The sequence below is a fragment of the Scyliorhinus torazame genome, chromosome 6 (genome assembly GCF_047496885.1).
Source record: "Scyliorhinus torazame isolate Kashiwa2021f chromosome 6, sScyTor2.1, whole genome shotgun sequence".
Classification (NCBI taxonomy): Eukaryota; Metazoa; Chordata; class Chondrichthyes; order Carcharhiniformes; family Scyliorhinidae; genus Scyliorhinus; species Scyliorhinus torazame.
Genome location: NC_092712.1, coordinates 104,921,700 through 104,942,321, shown reverse-complemented (window position 1 = coordinate 104,942,321; position 20,622 = coordinate 104,921,700). Strand labels below are relative to the sequence as shown.

At 50.9% G+C, this 20,622-nt stretch overlaps 1 protein-coding gene across 3 annotated transcripts in view; it reads right to left on the bottom strand.

Annotated features, from left to right (window-relative positions):
- LOC140424932 (cilia- and flagella-associated protein 69-like) overlaps positions 1-20,622 on the bottom strand; it is a 186,983-nt gene that overhangs the window by 84,075 nt on the left and 82,286 nt on the right. For all 3 annotated transcript variants that reach the window (XM_072508617.1, XM_072508615.1, XM_072508616.1), the window contains exons 12-14: positions 9,229-9,445; positions 8,721-8,885; positions 3,339-3,454 (exon numbers count right to left, since the gene is read on the bottom strand). In XM_072508617.1, coding sequence (XP_072364718.1) covers positions 3,339-3,454; positions 8,721-8,885; positions 9,229-9,445 — 498 coding nt within the window. The remainder of the gene's footprint in view (positions 1-3,338; positions 3,455-8,720; positions 8,886-9,228; positions 9,446-20,622) is intronic.

Below are 20,622 nucleotides of genomic sequence, written 5' to 3'. Positions count from 1 at the left end.
CCACTGCCATACACCCCCCCAACCCAGCTGCCACCCGCTGGCAGCCCACCCAGGGCAACGCCCACAGTAGCCCATACAGGGACACCAGGCGGGGGCCACGGAGTGTACCGCTGGCAAGGGCAGTGCCAGCCGATGGTACCCCTGGCACCTGGGATGGGCAGCAAGGCCAGAGGCCCCCATGGTGCCGGGCATCGACGGGGCCAGGGGTGTGGAGATAGGGGAGGGGGGAACATGCAGGGGCAGAGCCTGTAGTGCCAACCGGGGCCATTGTGTAGCCCGTTGGACATGGCCAATTAGGTGCCCCCACCCCACTTCCCCCTCATCCCACCATCCGGTGCCAGATGGGGGCCACGGAGCATACCGCTGGCATGGGCAGTGGCAGCCGATGGTACCACTGGCAGCAGGGATGGGCGCCAGGGACAGATGTCCCATGGTGCCGGGCACCAACGGGGCCAGAGGTGTGAGGATGGGAGAGGGGGGAACATGCAGGTGCAGAGCCTGCAGTGCCAATCGGGCCACCATGTAGTCCATTGGACCTGGTTGGGCATGGGGGTATGCCCTGTGCTAACATGTTGGCATTTTATCCCTGCAGACAATGGATATTGGAATACAACCAGCAATGGTGGCCTTCCTGCTAGTCGCCGAAGCCCTGGGGGATGCACTGAGGCTCTACGAGCTGGCTCGAAGAGGAGGAAGCTGCAGCAGTGGAGCCTACCCCACCTGGCACCGTGGGGTATGGGGGAGAACCCCTGCTCCTGGTAGCCGTCAAGGTGACGGTCAACCTGAACCTCTACGCCACGTGGTCTTTCCAGATGTCGAGTAGGAACCTGACTGGGATCTCACAAAGCTCAGTCCACAGGTGCATCTGTGGCGTCACGGAGGCCCTACAGCCCAGTCGGCGCAATACATCCACTTCAATGCGGACTGAGCCCACCAGGTCGCCCATGCAGCGGCGTTCGCCGCAATCGCCAAGTCCAGCGGGTGATCGATGGGATGTATGTCGTCCTACTGGCACCTGTAGATGACAGACTGCTCTACACAAACCAGAAGGGGTTCCACTCAATGAACGTGTGACCATCAGATGCGCATCATGCACATGTGCACCCGATAACCGGGCAGTGTGCATGGCCCTTTATCCTGGCACACTCAACGATTCCCGGCCCCTTTGAAGCATACCCCCGGCTGGGGGGGGGTTGGCTCCTGGTCAACAGGGGATATCCACTGCGATCATGCACACCGACACGGAGGCCACAGACCAATGTGGAGACCCTCAACATGCAGGAACCAGGGGCGTGATCGAGTGATGCTTTGGTCTCCCGAAGAAGCGGTTCAGATTTCTGAACCATTCTGGATAGACACTCCATTATGACGCTGGGAGGGCCCCCCACATCGTGGCGTCCTCCACAACATCGTGCAGCAGAGGGGCGATTTGCAGGAGGACAATGTACGTCAGGCCAGGGCCCATACCCCGCATGCGGGAGAGGGGTAAGATGTGAAGTCATGGGTTCCAGGCAGGGACGGGATGCCGCACAATGTGTGCGCCAGGGCCAATGCGCACGGGACGCTCTGTTCGACTCCAGGTTCACTGACTAGGCGGGAGGGACTGGCCTGTGGCACGGACATCGCATCCCACACCACACCACCCCCCCACGCCAATACTGCTTACAACCCCCTCCGTAATACATACCTGCTGCACTTTGGGGTGCGGGCCTTGGGTTGGCAGTAACCGCGGGTCTGGTCCATGAGATGGAGGATGGTGACAACCCGCTCTGCGATGAGCTCTTGTGCACCGCATCGTTTGACAACGTCTGACTCCTGCCCACAGTAGCACTTTCCACCATCCACCTGGGTGCGAGCTGGCCATTCCATCACATGGTCCCATCGGATGGGGGGGGGGGGCAGTGGGATGCGGGTGGAACAGTGAGCGCTGGCTGAACTGTGGTCCCTGAGCCAAGCTCACGACCAAAGGAATTGCCCCAAAGGCCACCGAAGGACCCCCTGTCCCTCCCCAAACTGCAAATCCTGCTCACCCCATTACCACTAGATGCTCCCCCATAAGAGAGACCCCTACCAGGGACCCCACCATAAGAGAGACCCCACACCAGTGACTCCCCCATTACAGAGACCTCCACCTTAAACCCCCCACATTCAGAGACCCCTGTCTGGAAGAGAGCAGTCCAGACAGAAACAGCAAACTATATCACTGCTTCAAAATTCACCTGTGCAATACACCTTCTGGCTCAGGCAGCAAAAGCAGCACCTGCAAAAACCACATCAGATTGGTTTAAACCCCTCAGATCTTTGATCTGTAAGGCTTTCATTCAAATCAATGTGAAATTAGTTTTGTTAGGCTGTGATTGGCAGCTTGCACAGCCAGCTGTTTGGATTGTTTAATTTAATTTCCCATTACACTTGAATAGATTTAAAGTACCCTGCGTTGTAACTAACCTCAAATGTTTATAAACATTTAGCTATGATTTGACAGCTCTTAGACTACATCAAAAGCAGTTAACTACTTTCTGCCAAGAAAAAGAGGAAGTGAGAGCAGTTAACTGCCTGCTCAGTCCAATAGGGGCTGGTTTAGCATTGCAGGCTAAACAGCTGGCTTGTAATGCAGAATAAAACCAGCAGCGCGGGTTTAATTCCCGTACCAACCTCTCCGAACAGGTGCCAGAATGTGGCGACTAGGGTCTGTTCACAGTAACTTCATTGAAGCCTACTTGTGACAATAAGCGATTATTATTAGCAGGATTTGTGAGGGAATCCCTTATAATCCCTGTCATGTATAAATTTAGATGACAAGGGATAGTGAACTGCCTCTGGATTCCCCCTCCCAGCGCGAGCATAAATCAGAGCTGATTCATCTCGGCGGGAGAACAATAGTCTCTCTCAGCCCAGTATTTAATGTTTGCTGTGACAGGTGTATCGTAATTGTTTTTTCTTTTAAACTGTGGAATCTTGTGGCTTCATTCTTTTAGTAAGTGACTGGGATATCTGCTGAAATTGTAGCAACTGGAGGGACCGCAACACATAAAGGTTCATGGTCATGGTCACCTTCACAGCCACTGACAATGTGATTCTTGGAGACATGACCTACAGCCATGTTTGTTAATAACCCATCAGAATTCTTTAGTTTTACAGGCAAAGTGACAGGAGGCTTATGTTGGTAAGGCACACAGGCCACATTTTAAAGTAAAAATAGAGAACATACCTCTCATGCACAGCCACACATGTGACTCAGGCTACAGTGTATATTATATATATATATATGCATGGACGGAGTATGGCATTTTATCCAACCAGTCATAACTGAACTACATTGTTTAATATTTACCTACCTTTCTATGAATATCATGTTCACAGATGCTGGACAAGATGATGAGGATGTCAGTTTGCATATCCAAATTAATTTTGGTTTCTTCCTCCGTGCTGCTTGTCATGCTTTTCAGAATATCTATTAAACATTTATGACAAAATAATATCACTTACATAATAAAAAATACATTAAATGCCTTTAATAAAAAACAAGCCGACTGGGGATTTGTTATAAACAAAATTGACTGTTTCGTATTTGAGCAAATATCTTCTATAATCCCTGCCTCCCCCACCCTCTTAATCATAGAGTTTAGAGTGCAGAAGAAAGCCATTCGGCCCATCGAGTCTAACCGGCCCCTGAAAGAGCACCCTACCCAAGCCCACACCTTCATCCTATCCCGTAACCCAGCAATCCCACCTAATGTTTAGACACTACAGGGCATTTTAGCATGACCAACCCACCTAACCAGGACATCTTTGGGCTGTGGGAGGAAGCCGGAGCACCCGGAGGAAATGCACGCAGACATGGGGAGAACGTGCAGACTCCGCACAGACAGCAAACAGGATAGAGGCTGGATGTAGGACTGTTGTCCGACAGTGGGTTTTGCGGGAAGATCTCGCGGGCCATAAAGGAGTACTTGGAATTGAATGAGAATCAGACGGTCTCACCTGCGCCCGGCCCGCCTCCAACATCAAGTCCATCAAGTGCGATGCATGGTCAGAAATAACCACTGCCGAATACCACTGCATTTTTCACCACAAGGAGCTGGCTCCTACCCATGACAAAAAAAATCAATCCTCGAGTACACCTTGTGTACCGTGGAAAAAAACCTAAAACTCCTTACCCCCACGGGTGCATAAACCGCAATGGGTCCACACCTCCTGCCTCATTCATGAATGCACCCAACACCCTTGCCATCCCCGAAAAGGCCAGTGACCTCGGCCTGGAGCGGTCCAGCTGGAATTCAACACAAATAAACTGGTATGTGTCTAACTCCGGTGCAGCCAGCAACCATCTTGTAAACTTGCCATTGTCCCAATTCACTAACACCACGGTCTTCCCCTCCAGTGTACCTGTAACCATCACGTAACAAACCCCCAATCGGCCAGAACCGTCCATGCCTGAATAAGTACCCTTTTGCTGACCAGAATCGCCACGTCCCCGGGCCCTCCGTTCAAACCCTGAGTTGAAAACCTGGCTCACCCAGGCCTTCCACAGCCTGGTTTGGTCCTGCACTCGCAGGTGAGTTTCTTGTAGGAACACAACATCAGCCCCCAGCCCTTTAAAGTGGGAAAAAACAAAACTCTTGCCCTCTTCACAGGCAGCTCCCGTGCCCTGCAAGATGCAGGTGATTAACCCTGTTGGGGTCTTTCACCGCCCCCCCCACCCCCCTTCTCGGGTCACCCATCCCCACCTTGGTGCAATGCTCCTACACAAAATCCTGGGACCCAGGCCCACCTAAGATGGCATCCAGCCCCACCTCTAGCATGAAACAAAGAAAAATCCCTGATCACTGTTGTTCTCCTCCCACCTCAGCCAACCTCATCCCTCCAACCAAACAACTAGACCTATTGTGGCCCACCCAACTTGGAGCAAAAAGGGAGAAAAGGGACTCCAGTTTTGAAACGTTAGCTCCCTTTTCTTTCCATAGGTGCTGTCAGACCTGCTGTGATTGTTCAGTATTTTCTATTTCCGTTCCAGTTTCCAGCATCTGCAGTAATTTGCTTTTATCTGGCCCAATAAATTGCAGCCTCTCCCCCTCCCCCACTCCACACCCATTCATTAGCCACCCCTTCTCCTTACCGCTAGTAAGATAGCCCCCACCCAAAGTCCCCCTCTAATACTCCCCTTAAAAAAACCACCCAATCCTTCCTCACCCGCTCTACCACCAAAAGTCCCAAAGCCCAACATCGTTAGCAAGCTTCTCTCCCCTCCAAGCAATATGTCAATCCCCCCTTCTTACAGCCCCAACCTTCAAGAATATAAAAGCATAACATAAGGAGACATAAATACACTGAACAAGCACCCGCCTATGTACCCAGACTCCCCAACAGCCCTCCTCAGATTGGTCTCAGCTTCTCCTCTTTGATGAAGGCCTCCACCAACTCTGGCATGTCGAAGAAATAATTTTTCGAATCCATTGTGCCCCGCAGTCGCATCATCCCGAATGCACCCTTTACTAAAAAATACCGCCTTTGCCTTGAAGGCCACAAGCTTCTTGGCCAGCCCAGTCCCAATGTCCTGATATATCTGCAGCGTGTGCCGATCCCAGTCAATTTTGCAGTTCTTTTTTTGCCCACTCCAAGACCCTCGCTTTCCTGTGGTAGCTGTGAAAATGGATAATCACTGCCACGGTGGCTCATTCATCCATAGCTTCTGCCGGAGCACCCAATGAACTCTATCCAACTGCGGAGGGTCGAACACCTCAAGCCCTATCACCAGCTGAGAAAACATCTCCAAGAAGTAGTCGGTCGGCTTTGAGCCCTCCACTCCCTCCATCAGCTCATCATCCTGAGGTCCAACCGCCTCAACCTGTTCTCAAGATCTACCACTTTTAACCTCAGGCCCTTGTTGCTCTCCACCATGAGCAGCAACTCCGCTTCCAATGAGGCGAACCGCCTTATATGCTGTGACAAGCCTTCAACGGCTCACTTGGGCATTCACCGCATTTGAGGTCTTTCCTAGATGTTCATGAATCCTCAGCTTTAAATGTTTCCTTTATCTTGCCCTGCCACTCGAACTGCCTGTCCATCTGCTTGCTCCTGCACTATCACCACAGCCAGTATATCTATGTAAAAGGCACAGGGGGCGGGGCAGCCATCTTCCCTCCTTCAGATACTTTCGATGTGTTACCCTCCTGGGCTTTCTTCGCAATGGCTTCTTCGTTGACGTTTTCGACATGCCTTCATCGGGATAAAGTTCTCTAAATCAACTAACTGGACACCAAAACCCCCTGTAAAAGGGATCAAAAATAAAATCCTGCCAGAATCCACATTTCGTGTAACTTGCTTTCACATGTTATCACCGGAGGTCCCCCGCCCAATCTCAATCTTAAGTAGACAAATCAATTTAAACTTATGAACTGCAAAGACAGAAAGGCTTACAAATCTTGTTGATTCTCCTATTATGATAGATTCCCTGGTGGAATTTAATGACCTCCCATGAGGTGGGTGTGGTGGTGAGGGCATTTAATCGGTGGGTTGGCAGCGGGTGAGGATCCCGCACCTTCCATTCTCTCTTCTAACTAATCCGGATAGAAGGGCCTCATCTCACCGTTGCTGGCCAGCAGCAGGCGAGGGATTCGCCATGCAGGAAGTCTGAAAAACAAACTCACTCGGGGTTGCTTGCGGGTTTCCAGGGAGGGAGCCTCATTCAAAGACTCTCAGGGCGGAATTTTCTGTGGCATATTTTGCCATGGTGGAGACAGCCTGCCATTGACCAGCAGGGCTTTTATGCACCCTCCACCGATGGAAACCTGTTGCGAGGGGTTGCTATTGGTGGGACCGGAAGACACTGCCATCAGGCATGAGAAGGAGGGCCATCTCTCATGCTGCTATCTCCCCTCCCCCATGGCCCCCACACTGCCATCTCCAACCCATCATCATTCACCTGTGGCCTGGATCCCTGACTAATCCTAGGCCTCTCCACTGCCCCACACAGTGATAATGCCTGAAATGGCAATTGCTGGCCTCCGATTGACCAGCAACACTTTGGGGGGCAGGATTTCTGCACCTGAAGTCCTTGATCCCTAGGAAGCACTTAATACAGTGGGCTTTGTCGAAAGTAACATAGGGCTCTCACTGGCTCTCCAGCCAAAGGGAAAAACCCAACATCATCTCCGTTAAATACCATCCCGCCCTCCCCTTTTCTTTATCTTGGTGGTTGGAAAACAAATGCTCATCCCATATAGATTTTAGCAAAACAATGACAAAATTACTGACATCTGTTGAGTGAGCTTACTTTGTATCAGTACATGTAGATAGTCATGTAGTTTAATAGACATTTTATAACTTGAGGGTCTTGAGTATTGCTGAAAAGGACATTTTCGCCTTGCACTCGTCAGGACAATTGCAAGAAACCATTGTCAGGGAAACAACAACTTTATACTGTTTGAGAAGAGGGTGTTAATTGTTTGGCAAGCAGACTCTGATGGGTGAGGCATTGCCATTGAAATGCACCAGTTGTTAGTGACTGATAGTTAACTGCCAAGTACTGTTTGGAATTTAAACCAAGCAGCTTGATTCTGATTGGTCAAGGCATTGCCCTGTGGAATGAACCAGAAAATCACTATCAATTGTTTTGTTTAGCTGAAACAGGTGCAATGTGTGTACATGTTCTTTCTGTCTACAAAGAACAGGGTCCAGCGTGTTAATACATATAGGTTCCAGTACACACACATGTGCCGCACTGCAGAGCGGACTGACATTGTTAAATTGGTTGTTGGCGCAATTTTTAGCACACTGAGGATTAGTTAACAAATGCTGTCCAATTGCGGAATCACATCTACTGTTGGACACTGTGATTTGTGTTTTGTAAGCACGGACGTGATGGTACTGTCTGTACTTTGCCTGCTGCAAATAGCAGAGGGACATTCCGCTTGATACAATCTGCCAGTCTTTGGGGTGTATGACCTACATTTCTAACATCACACTGGCACCGGAATTCAAATATCACATTACTCATTTGTGTGGCAGGCAGAATGCTTTTTTGGCTTGATGGCTACATCCTGTTAGTGATGAACACCACTCGTTTATCAACTCTCATTTCTCTAATGCACTCTTTACATCCCCCTCCAGCAATGCTTAATTGTCAGTGCTACTGAATTCACCCCAGATGTGACATCCATGAATGTTTAATGTGTGCTGTGAGCACAGGATCTCTACTCTCTAAAAGTTCCCTTATCAGTTAAACATATTCAACCACTTGATGGAGTACGCTTGATGATTTGGTACGGAGTCATGCAGACCAGGAAATTCTTACTTAATCTTTGGTTTTTGCTGAGTTTGCTAATTATTGCCAAAGTGCTTGTAGAGGTAGTACAACCAACCCCAGTGAATTGAGAAATGATCACTGTCTAGTAGCCAGAGCCATTCTCTAGTTTAATTTCATGAGAACAGTGGAGAAATGAGAAGAAAGAAAAGGTATTTACATGGTCACTTTCACATGCTCAGAATGTCTGAAAGCATTTCTAGCATCTTTATTCTGCAGGCAAATGCAGCGCCCTATTTATATAGAATAATCCATCACACAGAAATTTAGACACATGGCAGGTTAGTATGTTTTGCTGGTATTAATTGAATGTTAAACTCTTGCCAGGAACTTCTAAATTCTCTCCCACTTATTTTTTGGAACTCTATGTTAAACTCCTTATTAAAGTAGGATTGTGAATGCAAATATACCTTACCAAGAAGCTGAGGAATTGCTCCTTGATCATGTAAGTTTTGATTTATCAATTCTTCACCAAGGGATGCCATGGATCTTAGAAGTCTTAGACAGTAGTGCATTTGAGCTTTCTTGCTGCCACGACCACCGGCAGCATGGAATGCATTGCCTTTGCCAAAGTATGGATCTTGGAGAGAACAAGTTAAAATTGTGTGACTGATGCACAAATCAGTTATTCTAAATAACTCAAATTATGGGAGGTAAAAACTTGTGGAAAGGAAATATTGGAAAGTACACCTTTTTTTAATGTTCATGCCTTTTCCCATCACAAAATGTTGTATAAATAGAAGAGGCACTAATTTTATGCTGCATTCACACTCAAAATCAGTCCATTTAAATGGCTTAAATCATAGTTCAACACTTATTTGTTCTCTTATCAATGAAAGATCTGATTAATTAAAATTCATATTTAAAATGTTTCTCTTTAAGTGCAGACAATGTTAAATTTACTGGAATTTAAAGGCATTTACCTTGACTTACACACCAGTCCAACAGAAGCAGCAGTCGAGTATTCCCTTGGCAGTTCATGTAATCATCCACCATTACTGGAGCCACTGAGATCAAAGTAGCTAAGGCATGAAGTTGAAGCTCTTCAAACTGGGCAGGAGACCAATCCTGAACTCCAGGATTCTCATTTGGCTTAACATAATAAAATAGTGCCAGTAGTGCTCCCCCTTCACTGAGCACCTACAGGAAAAAGACATACATAAAAAGACACATTAGAAAGTTTATATTATGCCAATTATAAATAGTTAATCTGTAAAGATTTTATTGTATGAAAAATGAAGCTCCTGAATTACAAAATTAACAACAGCTAATTGATACTCGTGCACACAGAGTGAGGACAGAGTACCAAACAGTGGAGAGAAAAAGAGTGGATGTTAATTAGGAGAGGGAAAAACATAAATAAAAAGTTCAGGGAGCCAAGGCATTACATTGGAAGAGGATTTTTAGGGAGCTTTTGTAAGGAGTGTGGATTAAGATGGGGAGTTTCTTACAACAGAGGTATCTTGTGGAGGAGAGAGAAGAAACAAAGAGGAACACAGTGCCAGAACAATGTAGGGTCCTTGTACATAAGAAAAAGGAGGAGTAGACCAAAGGACCCCTCAAGTCTGCTCCACCATTCAATGACTGATCATTTGACTTCCCTCTACATTTCCACCCACTCTGCATATCCTATGATTCCCTGAGAGGCCAAAAGCCTGTCCAACTCTGTCTCTAGTATACTTAGCAATGGAGCATCCACAACCCTCTTCCAATACCAATAATTCACAACACTCTGCGCGAAGGAATTTCTCCTCATCTATGTCCTAAATGGGGCAGCGTAGTGGCCCAATGGTTAGCACTGCTGCCTCACGATGTTGAGGACCCGGGTGCAATCCCGGCTCCGGGTCACTGCCCTGTGGATTTTGCACATTCTCCCCGTGTCTGCATGGGTCTCAACCCCACAACCCAAAATGGTGTGCAGGGTAGGTGAATTGACCATGCTAAATTGCCCCTTCATTGGAAAAAGAGAATTGGGTACTCTAAACTTATTTTAAATAGGGGAAACAAAAGGGGGGGAAAATCTATGTCCTAAATGATTGACCCCCCTATTCTGAGGCTTCAGCCATGCAGATTCTCGAGGTAGTAGAAACAGCCTTGCAGTGTCTAATCTATCAAGCCCCTTCAGAATTTTGCATTTTTCCATCTCTCATCACAGGACAATAATTTTATCCCAATAAACTAGTGAGCCACTGCTGCACCTCCTCAAATGCAAGTGTGTCTTTCCTTAAATATGGAGACCAAAACTGCACTCCAGATTCTTTGAGGATGTACCAAGCAGGGTGGATAAAGGGAAGCCAGCAGATGTAGTGTATTTCAATTGCTAAAAGGTGTCTAATAAAGTGCCAAATGAAAGGTTACTGCACAAAAGAAGAGCTCATTGTGTTAGGGGCAATATATTAACATTTCTTCACAGAATTTACAGTGCAGAAGGAGGCCATTCGGCCCATCGAGTCTGCACCGGCTCTTGGAAAGAGCACCCTACCCAAGCCCACACCCCCACCCTATCCCCATAACCCAATAGCCCCAAACACGAAGGGCAATTTTGGATACTAAGGGGCAATTTAGCATGGCCAATCCACCTAACCTGCACATCTTTGGACTGTGGGAGGAGTCCGGAGCACCCGGAGGAAACCCACGCACACACGGGGAGAACGTGCAGACTCCTCACAGACAGTGACCCAAGCTGGGAATTGAACCTGGGACCCTGGAGCTGTGAAGCAATTGTGCTAACCACTATGCTACCATGCTGCAGAAGATTAGCTAACTGACAGAAAACAGAAAAAGGGTCATTTTCAGATTGGCAAACTGTAACTGGTGGGTGCCAGAGGGATCAGTGTTGTGGCCTGAACTATTTGTGATCTATATTAATCACTTGAATGAATAAACGTATTGATTATAGCATAATTCACAGATGATACAAAGATAGGTGGGAAACCAAGTTTTAAGAAGGAAACAAAGAGTCTGCAAAAAGATATCGACACATTAAGTGAATGAACAAAAAATTGGCAAATGGACTATAATATAGGAAGATGCGAGTTTGTCCATTTTGGTAGGAAGAATAGAAAAGCAGAATATTATTTAAATGTAGAGAGACTGCATATTGCTGCAATCCAGAGAGATCTGGGTGTTCTTGTACATAAATCACAAAACATTAGCATGAAAGTACAGCAAGTAGTTAGGAAGGCAAATTAATTGTTGGCTTTAATTGGAGGGGATATTAGTACAAACATAGTGTAGCTTTGCTGCAACTGTACAGTAAGACTGCACGTGTTGTTTTGGTCTCCTCACTTAAGGAGGGTTACACTTGCAATGAAAGTAGTTCAGAGAAGGATCACTAGGCAGATTCCTGGGATGAAGAGGTTGTCTTATGAGGAAGGTTGAGTAGGTTGGACCTATACTCATTACAATTTAGAACAACGAGAGGTGATCTTATTGAAACATGTTTCTGAGGGGGTTACTGTCTGTGCGGAATCTGCATGTTCTCCCCGTGTCTGCGTGGGTTTCCTCCGGGTACTCGGGTTTCCTCCCACAAGTCCAGAAAGACGTGCTTATTAGGCGAATTGGACATTCTGAATTCTCCCTCAGTGTAGTGGCGGCTAGGGGCTTTTCACAGTATCTTCATTGCAGTGTTAATGTAAGCCTACTTGTGACACGAATAAAGATAATTATTATACATGTGAAGAGAAAGTTTCCCTTCATGAGGGAATAAAACTCAGGAACTCAGGAACACTGTTTAAATATAAGGGGCCAGATTTTCCGTCAGCTGATGCCGGAATTGCAAATCGTCGAAATCGTGGCAGGCGCAGTTTCATGCATCTGCTGTACAGAAGCATGTGCTGTGGTGCACACCAGAGAGTGCCTCAGGAGCCTCTTCACTATAGTGCCCAGCCGAGTTGAGTGTCTCTGGGATGGTGGAAGGTGTTGGAGACAGCTGTGAGGGAAATCTGTGTCACCCTCGGATTCGATCTCCGGGATTTCCTGGGTCTCAGGTCAATGGCTCCCGTTTGTGTCGGTGTCATTGTCGCTGGGCGACACCTGGGGTTCATGCTGTGGCTGGGGTGGGGACACCAGAGGGCCCGCCCTATCATCAGCAGCTGCTGCAAGACACATGATTAGACCGTGGGCTGAGGGGGAGTGGCACTGGTGGGGTGTGTTGGAAAGGGTCGAGGGAGTACGTCTGGGAGGGGGGACTAGGGGTCGTGCTGGTGGTGGAGCAGGGGTGTGGGTTTGGTGGGTGTGAGGGTGGTGTGGGGATGGTGTTGGGGGGGGTAACACATGTGTCATGGGTAACCACAACTAAGCGGGGTCTCACTTCCTTGCCCCATGCCGACCTCCAGCCTGGCGACTGCCCTTTCCTCTGGCCCGCCGACCACGTCAATGGCCCTCTGCTCTGCCACGGTGAGGGGCTGCAGGTACGGCTGTCCCCTTCCAGTCTTCTCCCACTCATAGCGGTTATGAGCAGCCTTCTCCCGGTGGAGGCAGAGGGAGGGTTAAAGGAAACGCATAGCGTTAGCCAGTCCAACACAAGTAGCCCAGGGGGTAGATAACTGGTGGCGTTAGTGGCCAGGGCACCCAGCCATGGTAGCTGATATGGGTTGCCGGCATGTGATACAGGGTAATGGTCTGGACGCATCTGGGTGGGGGTACGGGTGTGTGGGACGGGGCTTGGTGCCAGGGGTACAATGCTGCCTACTCACCCTGGCCGCCCGGAGGAGATTGTGCAGTTTGTTCCGGCAGTGCTGGCCGGTTCAGACAGTGTTGCTCACAGCGCTGACGGCCTTTGCCATCTGCGCCCAGGCACGGCAAATGGTGGTGGCTGGAAGCCTCCTTTCTGGGCAAGGGTACAGGGTCGCCCATCTCTCCCCCACAGCGTCTAACAGCATCTCAAGCCTGCCCGTACGTAAAACAGGGTGCCACTCTCCTCGCTGCTATCTTGTTGGCTGGGATGTTGTTTGTGGGGGTGAAGTGTGTATATGCGGCTGCAGCTTTTCAGCCTCCTGAGTGTCAATCGCGAACCCGGTGAATCCCACACTGTGTCCCATTGGAATCATTTGTGCTCCATGTGGTGCCGGTACTAGCCCCTCAGCGGTCGGTGAATTGGTTCGGGTGCGGCGCCAGTTTTGCTGTCATGGAAGTCCACGAATCCTGCCCCAGCACCAACACTTATCCCGCCGAAGGGGTTTCCCTTTTAAGACAGAGCTGGGAGGAATTTCTGATCTCACATTAGTCTTTGGAACTTTCTTCCATAGAGACCAGTGGATGTTGAGCTGTTGAATGTATTCAAGACTGCATAGACAGATATTTGATCTACAAGAGAGGCGAAGGTTATTAGGGTAAACAGAAAAATAGATTTAAGGCCACAACCATTAAATAGGAGCATGCATGATGGGCAAATTATCTACTCTTGCTCCTACTTCTCATGATTTTAAATATGGAGTTGCCAAAGCCTTGCACAATTGTAGCAGGATCTTTATTCTTGTATTCCAATCCCCTGGAAATAAAGGTCAACATGCTATTAGCCTCCCTAATTGCTTTTTCTATCAACAATCTTTGTATTTCCTAGTCCCTCTGAAGATCAACATTGACAAGTTTCATGTCTTTTAAAATATTCTACTTTTCTATTCTTGCATCCAAAGTGAATGCTCTCCCAGTTTCCCTTATTATTCTCCATTTGCCACCTTGTTGCCACTCACTTAACCTATCTATATTACTCTGTAGTCTCTTTGTATCCTCCTTACAGCTTACATTCCCTAGCTTTATATCATCAGCAAAATGAGATACATGGGGCGAGATTCTCCACTCCCGCGCCGGTTGGGAGAATCGCCTGGGCCGCCAAAATTTCCCGGGACGCCGGTCCGACGTGCGATTCTCCCAAGCGGCGGGAACGGCCCGGTCGAGTTCCGCGGGCCGCAGAATCGCCCGAGACACCCAAAATGGCGATTCTCCGGCACCCCCGCTATTCTCAGGCCCGGATGGGCCAAGGGGCCAGGCCAAAACGGCGGGTTCCCCCCGGCGCCGTCCACACCTGGTCGCTGCCGTCGTGAACGGTGCGTGAACGCTGGGGGGGCGGCCTGCGTGGGGGCGAGGGGGGATTCTGCACCGGGGGGGTACCTCAAATGTGGGGTGGCCCGCGATCGGTGCCCACCGATCGTCGGGCCATCCTCTCTGAAGGAGGACATCCTTCCTTCCGCGGCCCCGCAAGATCTGTCCGCCATCTTCTTGTGGGGCGGACTTAGAGAGGACGGCAACCACGCATGACACCAGTTATGCGGCGCTAGCCGCGTCATCTATGCGGCGCCGCCTTTACGCGGGCGACAAGGCCTGGCGCGTGTAGATGACGCGGCCCCGATCCTGGCCCATTGTCAGGGCCTGAATCGGTCGGGATCGGGGCCGTTTCGCGCCGTCGTAAACCTCGACGGCGTTCACAACGGCGCGGCCACTTCGGCGTGGGAGTGGAGAATCCCGCCCCATGATTCTGTCTCCTCATCTAATTCATTAATATAAATTGTGAATAACTGATCCTCAACCATGGTACTCATGACGTTCCATTGGAAACAACCCTATTCATCCCTATTCTCTGCTTCCTATCTGATACAGGAATTTCAGACCACTGATAAAGGGGTTCTTTAATTATTCCAATAAAGATTGGGAAAATAACTGCAAAGAGGGGGAGAAAATGCATACAATAGATTTTTCTTGAACAGTCTTTTTCTCGTCCAACAAGGTAGGAAGCAATGTTGGATCTAGTTCTGGTGTATGAAGTGGGCCAAGTAGAATACACTTCAGTGGGGGAGCATTTGAGAAATGGCTATCATACTATCTTTAAGTTTAGAACAGTTGTAGAAAAGAACAAGGGATGTTTAAGCATTTAAGATTTAAATTTAAGATTCAACTGCAGGAAGGCTAATGCCAATAAGTTAATAGGAATCAGTTATGATCTCAAGGGAAACCATTAATATCTAAAAAGAAATTTGAACTTCCAGTTAATAACTGAATCACGCCACAATGATTTTACATTTTAAATAAAAACATTTAATATAAAGAATTAAACCAAGCAAATACTTAACTCTATAGGTGAAGTTTTCCAGCCCTGACACAAACTGGCATAGTCGAGGGTGGGGCAGGAAAATTTAGAGAGTGATTAAAAGTCAACGGAATCCAAATTTTCTCATCCTGCCTGCGATGATACCCACCAATGTTGGGGCCAGAAATTCCCACCCTTTTTATTTTGCACACTTAGATTTTATATCTGAAAATCTAATTCCCTGTCCTTCTGCACTGTATATTCTATGCTCTATGTATGTTCTATCTCAACAGACCACTGCCCAGTTTGTTTTTAATTCCACTCAAGAGTATAATTCCACTCAAGAGTTACCCGATGCGCTATAGGATCTTGGGAGTTACTTCACTTCTCTTGGGACCAAAACATGGGGCAGGATTCTCCGGTCGGCGATCGGCTGGAGAATCCATGTTGGCGCTGAAATTAGGGGCGGCGCTGCTTTTGTGATGCTCTGCCCCCTCCAAAATGGCTTACTCTAGGAGTACGCCGCACGCTGTCGGGATGGCCTCAGCACATTACCTGAGGCCCACCCCCCCGATGCTCCGTCCCAATGGGCTGCGTTCCCGATGGCGTTGCTCACGTATGGTATTTAATTTTGGGAACTCGGCATGGCGGTTGCGGACTAAGTCCAGCGCCGCCAGTCGGGAGGGAGCCGATCCGCGGACAGGGGAGGCTTTGGCGGGGGCTGAGGGCACTATCGGGGGTGGTGCGGGGATGGCGAGCATTCGGCAGGCCGGGTCCATGCGCGGCCGGCACCATGTTGCACGGCGTGGCCACGGCAATTTTCCGGCTGTATCCTCAGCTAAAGCCGGGGCTCTACACTGCATGCCTGCTCGCCCCCCCACCAGATGGGGGAATCGCTGACCGTTTTTCACCATTTTTTCAGTGGTAGAATGCCACCATTCCCACGCTGGCGTTAGCACATAGTCTCAGAATCGGAGAATCCAGCCCCATATGCCATAGCTCTCAGGAATTTGCTTTGATTCTCCTTCAGTCTTTCAACTATTCTCCAAAGTTTTAGTTTTGTTGGGGTCCTTCCACTTGCATTTAATAATAATAATCTTTATTAGTGTCACAAGTAGGCTTACATTAACACTGCAATAAAGTTACTGTGAAAATCCGCTAGTTGCCACACTTCTGCGCCTGTTCGGGTGCACGGAGGGAGAATTCAGAATGTCCAGTTACCCTAACAAGCACGTCTTTCGGGACTAGTGGGAGGGAACCAGAACCCGGAGGAAACCCACGCAGACACGGGGAGAACGTGCAGACTCCATACAGACAGTGACTCAAGTTGGGACTTGAACCCCGGTCCTTAGCGCTGTGAAACAACAGTGCTAACAACTATTTAGCCAGGTTGCCCTCTAATTCTCTTTAAGCACTGATAATTGTGGACTCCCTACTCAAGCATAAGTTTTGTTGCCTTCTTGCTTCTCTCTCTGCTTGTCCAGTGACATTACCACTATGATACCATTGTGCAGTGGCAGCTTCCAGGTGTTGATATCAAGACTACTGCCATTTCTGATGCATAGTAATGGCCTAGATCTGAGTATCTTGAAAATGTAATAAACAGGGAGCAGAACTGTAACAGACTTTGGAATTACATAGGCATAAATGAGACATTTTGCACTATTATTCTATGAAATGACATCTACTCATCATAGTGGTGCTATTAGAAGCCAAAAAGAATGGCTTTGGTTGTGCAACAACTTAATTGAAGGAAACCTTGACTCATTGTTCGAATGCCTGCCGAGTGATTATGAGATGTGTCAAGGGTCATAGGGTCAATGGAGGAGGTAACGAGGCAAAAATGGGCATCATTGATTTATGCAAAAGGACTGTTCCATGCCACACAAAAATAGCCATGATGTGGAGATGCCGGCGTTGGACTGGGGTGAGCACAGTAAGAAGTCTTACAACACCAGGTTAAAGTCCAACAGGTTTGTTTCAAACACCAGCTTTCAGAGCACTGCTCCTTCCTCAGGTGAATCAGGGGATTCACCTGAGGAAGGAGCAGAGCTCCGAAAGCTAGTGTTTGAAACAAACCTGTTGGACTTTATCCTGGTGTTGTAAGATTTCTTACTGGGCACACAAAAATAGGTTATGGGTCCACATTGAAGAAGCAGAGAAAAGAAAAGTTGAAGTTTTGCCACCCTGCTACTTTTTCAATACATACCCATACTAACAATATCATGTGGGGCGAGATTCTCCGACCCCCCAGCGGGTCGGAGAATGGCCATTGGCCACTGTGAATTCCACCCCCGCCGCCCGCCGAAGTCTCCGAAGGGAGAAAAGTCGGCGGGGCGTCAATGGCGCCGCACACCTCGGAGAATGGCACGGGTGGGCGCAAGGCAATGGATTTTGGGGCTGCCGATATCCTCCCGTCCGGAGGGCTGAAGTCCCGCCGACGTGATGACGGGTCACGTCGGCGTAAATCAAACCACCTTTCAATCGGCGTCAACCAGTGCTCAAGGTTTACGCCGACCAGCGTGGAGGTGGGTGACGGCCTGGGGGGGTTGGCCGCTGGAGAGGCGATAGCGTGACCGCAGTCTGAATGTGTGGGGGAGAGGTGTGTGTAGGGTTTTGTGTGTGTGTGTGCTCGGCGGGGGGGGGGGTGGTTAGAGTGGGCTGGGCTCCGGGGGAGTACCGGGAGGGGGGGGTGAGTGCCTTGGAGGAGGATGGTGTCCGTGCCGGGGAGGGGGATGGGGGGGGGGGGGGGGGGGAGGTCCGTGCCGGGGAGGGGGAGGTCCGTGCCGGGGAGGGGGATGGGGTCCGTGCCGGGGAGGGGGATGGGGGTCCGTGCCGGGGAGGGGGATGGGGGTCCGTGCCGGGGAGGGGGATGGGGTCCGTGTCGGGGAGGGGGATGGGGGGGGTCCGTGCCGGGGAGGGGGATGGGGTCCGTGCCGGGGAGGGAGATGGGGTCCGTGCCGGGGAGGGGGATGGGGTCCGTGCCGGGGAGGGGGATGGGGTCCGTGCCGGGGAGGGGGATGGGGTCCGTGCCGGGGAGGAGGATGGGGTCCGTGCCGGGGAGGGGGATGGGGTCAGTGCCGGGGAGGGGGATGGGGTCCGTGCCGGGGAGGGGGATGGGGTCCGTGCCGGGGAGGGAGATGGGGGGGGGTCCGTGCCGGGGAGGGGGAAGGCGTCCGTGCCGGGGAGGGACGGCAGCCGCTAATGTCCATGTTGCCCTGGATGAGGCAGGCTGCCGCAGAGGGGCAGGCGGCAGCCGACCAGGCTGGAGGGACACCTGACCGACAGGACGAGGAGGGGGGAGGAGGACGTCGCGGCCCCACGGCAACGGAGGCACCCGAGAGCGCCCCGTGTGTACCGGCCCCGGCAGTCATACCAGGACTTCACGGACCGAGAATGCAGGAGGAGACTCCTGATGAGCCGGGAAACCGTGGCACACATCTGCCACCTGCTGGCGCACCTGTCACCGCGTGGCACTGGCGGGGGACACCCTCTCCCCGTGTCCGTCAAGGTTACGGTGGCCCTGAACTTTTATGCAACGGGGTCATTCCAGGCACCGAGTGGGGACCTGTCCGGCATATCGCAGACATTGGTGCACCGGTGCATGCGGGCAGTGACAGACGCCCTATATGCCATGGCGCACCGCTACATCCGCTTCCCTGTGGACCGGGCCAGCCAAGATGCCCGTGGCCGTGGCCGGGTTCCCAATGGTCCAGGGCGCGATTGATGGGATGCACGTCGCCGTGCGGCCACCTGCAGATAACAGGGCCGTGTTCACCAATAGGAAGGAGACCTATTCGATGAACATACAGGTGGTCTGCGACCACCACATGATGATCCTGCACGTCTGCGCCCGTTACCCGGGCAGTGTACACGACTCATATGTGTTGTCGCGGTCATACATCACCGGCATGTACGAGGGACGCCATCCCCGGCTGAGGGGCTGGTTGCTGGGTGACAGGAGCTACCCATTGCGATCGTGGCTGATGACGCCTATACGGAGGCCACACAATGAGGCGGAGAACCGCTACAATGATGCCCATGTAGCGACAAGGGGAGTGATAGAGAGGTGCTTTGGCGTGCTGAATTTGCGTTTCAGGTGCCTGGACCTCTCTGGTCACACACACACACAAAACCCTACACACACCTCCCCTCCAGTATCGGTCAGATAGGGTCGGCCACATCATTGTGGTGTGCTGCGTCCTGCACAATATAGCCCAGCAGAGGGGCGATGTGCCGCAGGCAGAGGAGGGCGGAGTGGAGGAGCAGCAGGAAGAGGCGCAGTCCTCCCCAGATGAGGGGGATGGGGGCAATGGTCAGGGCAGACGGGCTAGACACGGGCGGGTGGCTGTCCACCGTTACCGGCTGGGCCAGCGGGCACGGGACAGGCTGATAGCCGCCCGCTTCACTGACTAGATGGGCGTGGGAATCGGGTAGTATGGCCACAGACCGCACACCATGGCAACAGCCGACCACCCACACCCCCCACCCATCCACCCACCCAGCACCCTCACCCCCCTCCCCAACCCCATCCACCCCACCCGCATGCACACCACCCCCCCATTGCCGATCCACCTGCGGCACAACGGCCGGGCTCACACAGTTGCCGGTGGGTGCGATTCTATTGCAGGCCATGGAGGATGATGACAACCCGCCCTGCGGTGAGCTCCTGGCTCCACATCGTTGGACTATGTCTGACCCATGGCCAGAGTACCACCATCCACCCGGACCATCCCTGCATGTGGCTGTGACACTGCAGCGCACGGTCCCGTCCTCTGCCCGGGGGGATGTTGATGGCGGCCCAGGGGGAAGGGGGCAGACTCACCTGGGGCTGAGGTAAGACCACCCCTCACACACACACTTGCGCTCAACGTACATGACACCCCCGCACGCTTTGGACAGAGCACAAAGGCAGCTTCTGTAGGGGTAACATTGACTTTAATAACGAAAGGGGTTCATGCACGCGCCCTAGCCCCTAAAACTCATCTGTGCCCTGCACCCGTGACAACTTACTCAGTGTCTAATTGTTTGGCCTTACGGACCCTATGACTACGTCTACGTGGTTCTCCAGACGGTACAGCAGAACTGGAGGTGGACTCCTGTGATTCCTGCCCTCTGACACGGGATCCCTTTGGCGGCCGTTTCCTGGGGCGTCCTGGCCTAGATGGGCCAGGCTGCGGCCCGGGCGATTGGGATGGCGAGCTGCCAGCCTGTCTTGCCCGTTGCCCACCCGATGCACCTGGGACGGAAGGGGGGGAGTCCGAGGGGGGAACAGGGGGACCTGGGACGGACC